The 4958-nt window shown below is 32.4% G+C and overlaps 1 protein-coding gene across 7 annotated transcripts; it reads left to right on the forward strand.

The window, feature by feature from the left end:
- LOC107634477 lies at positions 1779-4375 on the forward strand. Of its 7 annotated transcripts, none has more exons than XR_002359451.1 (3): positions 2062-2476; positions 3512-3856; positions 4157-4375. XR_002359451.1 is itself a non-coding variant. In XM_016337956.2 (2 exons), exons 1-2 carry the CDS (start codon positions 2182-2184, stop codon positions 4177-4179), a joined length of 318 nt encoding a protein of 105 aa, XP_016193442.1. In that variant the 5' UTR covers positions 1812-2181; the 3' UTR covers positions 4180-4375. The 7 variants fall into 7 exon arrangements, 1 of the variants encoding a protein (XP_016193442.1); XR_001618928.2 differs by having other exon boundaries at positions 2063-2476; positions 3540-3856; XR_002359450.1 differs by lacking the exon at positions 2062-2476 and adding an exon at positions 3017-3110.

The following is a 4958-nucleotide window of genomic DNA, read 5'->3' on the forward strand; positions in this document are numbered from 1 at the left end:
AAATAAAAAAATTAAAATGATAAATCTAGGCGAAAGCATACAAAATTAAAATTATTAGAAGTAATAGAACAAATAAAATACGAACTAATATTATCATCATGCATTGTATTATTTCGATCAGTAATATCTAAACATTTAAAAATATGAAACAAAACATACAAACTAAAAAATTCAAGCAAAAGCAAAAATTGTTATAACCTATATAAGATAATTAACTAAAAAATGCTATAAAATAATAGATGCAACTGAGAACTTTATACCAAAAAAATTATGATATATAAAGATAGTATTCTTAAAAAAACTTTTATGTATTTCAGATACAAATATATTGTATTGACTATTTCATCTAAAAAAATAGTCTATAACAGACACAATGTTAACATATAAATAAAAACCAAGGGTTTGAAAACCGAACTGGCCGGTTCGACCGGATTAATCGAGAACCGGTCAGTTAGCCAATCTGGTCAATACCTAAAACTAGCCTGAAAAAATTGGTGAAAAAACTGGCCAAACAGGTGAACTGGATGAACTGGCCGATTTTTTTAAAGTCTGGTCTCCCCTTCAACACCAAATGGCGCCGTTTTGGTTTAATTTAAAAAAAAAGGAACAAAACCAAAACAGGCAACCCCCAAATGCCCCCAATCCCCTTTCCCTTCTCTCTCACGCTCAGAACTCCCCAAAATCCCTAATTCAAAGGTGGCATCTTTGGAGAGCAGCGGAAGAATGAGTGGAGTGCTTGTCGGAGCACGGCAGCGGCGGAGGAAGGAGGCAGTGAAACTGTGTCTGAGGTTGCTGTGCATGGCTTTCCGAGCATCTCTGCTTCTCTCTTCCCTCTTCTTTCTCACTCTCAGTTTCACCAAAATGACAAAATGCCCCAATCTATCTCACTCTCAGTCTTAGACGCCGACACTCTTCTCTCTCCTCCCCATCGTCGGCCGCCTCTTTCTCATCGTCAAAGACGCCCTGTCTCCGAGAAATTTTTCTCTCTCTGTGTCTGTGTCGAGCACCACTTTGTGCGAAGTGCGAACATACCCGTGCCGCTGTGGGCTCTTCGCCATCGCTGTGAGTTCTTCAATCTTCGCCGTCCCTCAACATCTTTGTGGTCTTCTTTATTTTCACTGATTTCTTCCCTCTTTCACTTTAGTTTTTGATTTGTTTCCTCTGTTGTGTGTGGAACGAGTCACTGATTATTTGTTAATTTTATTTATTATGATTTCTAAGTTGCTTCACTTGTTTGTTGCTGATTTTTTTATTCTCATTTGATGGTGCTCAGATGCATTGCTTCACTACATTGTTTATCTTGAAATTTTTTCTGGTTGAGTTGTTTATGACTTTATGCTATGATTCTGATTTTGAATTGTTTATGAGTTTATGCTGATTTTTCTAATTTGGTGATTCTGCTTCTTGTTCTTTCTTATTCTGAGTTGTTGATGTGTTGTGATGGAGTATAGAATTTTTGAAAATTCTAATGTGAATATGCTGATTTTCTGAATTTTGATTTTTTATATTTGTCTATTTTAATTTTTGTTAGTTATAAAATTTGATGTTTGAAGTAATTTGTTAATTTTTAACTATAAATAAATTATTATATAAAATTTTAAAATTTTAAATTTTATTAATCTAAAAATTATTAAATTTAAATATTTAAAATTATATATTAAATTTTTAATAATTTTTTATATATTTAGTTAAACCGGTTGAATTCTGGTTGAACCTTTAAACCATTGAACCAGTCACTTTACCGATTCATTGACCGTTCCGGTTCTCGCAATCTTGACAAAAACATATAGGGTGTGTGTGGTTGAAGGGAATATAAGTATATTCCCAGGAATTTTGAGATGGGAATATCTTATTCCCATGTTTGGTTCAAGATTTAAAAAATTATTCCTAGGTATGTTTTATTCCCTGGAATCAAAATCCCACCCATTTCGTTCCCATCTCCCCCCTGGTTATCTTTAATTCCAATGGGAATGGAATGTGTATAATAAAGTGAAAAGACCAAAACACCCTTGTTAATTTCACTCCAACCCTTCTTTTCAGATTTTTCCCAATTCATTTCAAACAAAACGAAACCCTAGCAGAAACACTCCTCCATGAAAACAACTCCCTAGCGAGGCTTTTCTTCAAATTCATGGAGGCTCCACCGGCGTTGGCACCGCCTCGCCGCCGATTTCGATTTGCATGACCACCACGATCCTTATTCTAGAAGAAAATCGTTCGCGTTCGTGTCATCATCACAGTTCACCTCGGTTCACCAGTACTGCATTTTTGCCACCATCGTCGCGACTCTGTTTAGATCCTTCGCGTTGTGTGGTCGCGTCTGGCCTCTCTCCTCCGTTTGAGATCCGTTGCTCGCGCGTCTCTGCCTATGCGTCTGTTCGAGTTGCGCTTACTGTTCGTGTCATCTCCCTCCTCGCATCTGTTCGAGTTGTGCAACCTTGTTCATCTTTTTCAAGCACAGAATCTTCTTCTTCAGGTAAGAATTTTAAACTGTTAGCACTGTATGGCTTTCTAGTTGTCCTATGATTAGTTACTGATAAGTAGAAATCGGACTGATTTGCATGAGAGAGTAACTAAATCAGAAATTGATATCATGCAATAATAGTCTTTGAGATGAAATGGTGATCATTGATTTTTTTCCCTGAGTTTGTATGAACTTAACTGAATTGCCAATCATATAGTTGAAGCGAAGTCCCCTGAATAAAAAACACAGAACAAGAGCTCTGACCTCATTGATTATATTCTTTCTTCTTTTGTGATTGACTAGTGCAAAAGACATGTTGATTAGGGCTAATACTTCTTTTGATTTTTTTATGCTTTCTACATCATATTACACTATTTTTCTAAAATAGACTGCTAATTTGATTAGTTATTTTCTTGATTTCTTATATACTCTCTGTGACTATGTTGCATGCAAACAACGTGTTTGATGATTTGCCTCAATAAAGAGTTTAGCTTGTGACATATTTTTACATGTTTAATTTGGTTTAAATCTGACAAAAATATATTTTTACATGATTAATTTGGCTTGAAAAGACTGCTCAATCTTCCTCATCTCCACTGGGTTTGTTGCTCTACTGCCTCCTCTGTTTAAGGCTTCATCTTTCCTGGTTCGTTTTTCTTTATAACTATAACAAATATTAATCTGTTTTCTTGTGTATAATATAACTTGATCTATTACATTTTATGTTATATAAGTATTGAAGGTTTGAATTTTGCATTTATTACTTTTGATGTCAATGGAGGATTGAGTTCACCTCTTTTCTCATTTAGAAGCTTCTTATATAACTTACAAAGCATTTAATTTCATTTCTTATCTTGTTACATATTAAGGATCTTGTTTGATTTTATGTTGGTTGAAATGAAGTAGTTGTAGCTTAGGAACTTATGATATTAGCACCGGCATAATGTTCTTGTTGCACTGCACTGCTATCTTTATGGCCAAGGCCAAATAACTTGGAATTTAATTTATAGGGCACTTAAATGAACAAAAGTAAAAGCACTTTTACAGCACCAAATTGATTTTATCCATGGCGCAGCTAGGACATCATGTGGGATACATATATACTCTGTCTCAGGTCCAAACTCTTCGAACCAAAATGCCTTCGGCCTAAGTTTGTGCGTGCCAAAAGCCTAAAACCTTATGCTGGATTGCTGGATGGGTAATGTGGGCTAAGGGCAACAGGTTCAATCATTCTATGGAGCAAGTGAGAAAGAGCCAAATACAAATGCTATGTGCCTCTGGCATATTATCTATCTGTCCACTACTTCAGGAATGACGGGTTTGCCTAGATAAACCTGTTGCATCTCATCTCTCCAAATCTGCAAGGACATCAATTATACACATAGCTTCAACGTAATTTTCTATCCTAATTTGTTTATATAGCACAAAAAGAATCTACTTTAAAATATTGAATTCACCCATTCATTGAAATCATACCATGTTATTATCAAGGTGAATCTCAAGTTTTAGGTGTGTTAGATACTCTGTTTTTTTTTATAAGTATCGTTAAATACTATGTTATTTTATATGGTTGATTGTTTATATCTACTAGCTTGGTTTTGATTAATAATATGTATTGTATACTTGAATTGATTTACAAAATTTGAATGTCTTATAACTAAATATTTTAATGTTTTGTTCTTTTTTTGACAGAATGGATCCCAAACAGAAGATGAGAGTTATTGCCTGCTTGATTTTTCTATGTATGAAGTTGTCTATTGTAACATTGATTTCACTTTATTGATGTGTTTGTGTTCTTGTACAAGAGTTGTGCATGTAACTTTAACTTTTGAGACTTCTTTGTAACTTTAATTTGGATAAGAGTAAAGCTTTTTAATACATATGTGGTTAGAACCGTTGAGATTTATTTTATATAAGTTCAATTATTGATTGAGACGAATTATGAATTATGAAATTTTTGAAAATTTAAATACGTATTTTGTGTCAATTTTAATTAAACATATGTAATACTAGGGTTATTTTAATAAATTTAAAAATTTAGAGTCAATAATAATTTTAATTAAAAATTTTGTTATTAGGGATATTTTAGTAAATTTAAATAATTTAGAGTCAATGAATAAAATTTTTTTTATAAAGAATAAAATAAAATATTTTATAATTAAAATTGTTAAATACTTCTAAATAACAAAATTAAAAAAAAAATAAAGTCAAACAACATCACAATATTATATAGTATAACAAAGTTAAAACGAAATATTTTCACACATCATTTAAATATATTTGATAGTTACTTATCTCTTTTATGATCATTGTAATAAAAGTCATTCTTTATTTTTATAATCAACAAAGTACTATTCTTTTAAGTTGTTACAAAATTTATCATTTTCTATTATGAATGTAACCATATATATAAATTTAATACGAGTACAGAAATTCAAAAAAATGTTCGAGCATCGCACAATTGTGCTCAAAATTTTCAAGAGGATACAATAAC

The sequence above is a fragment of the Arachis ipaensis genome, chromosome B03 (assembly GCF_000816755.2).
Source record: "Arachis ipaensis cultivar K30076 chromosome B03, Araip1.1, whole genome shotgun sequence".
Classification (NCBI taxonomy): domain Eukaryota; kingdom Viridiplantae; phylum Streptophyta; class Magnoliopsida; order Fabales; family Fabaceae; genus Arachis; species Arachis ipaensis.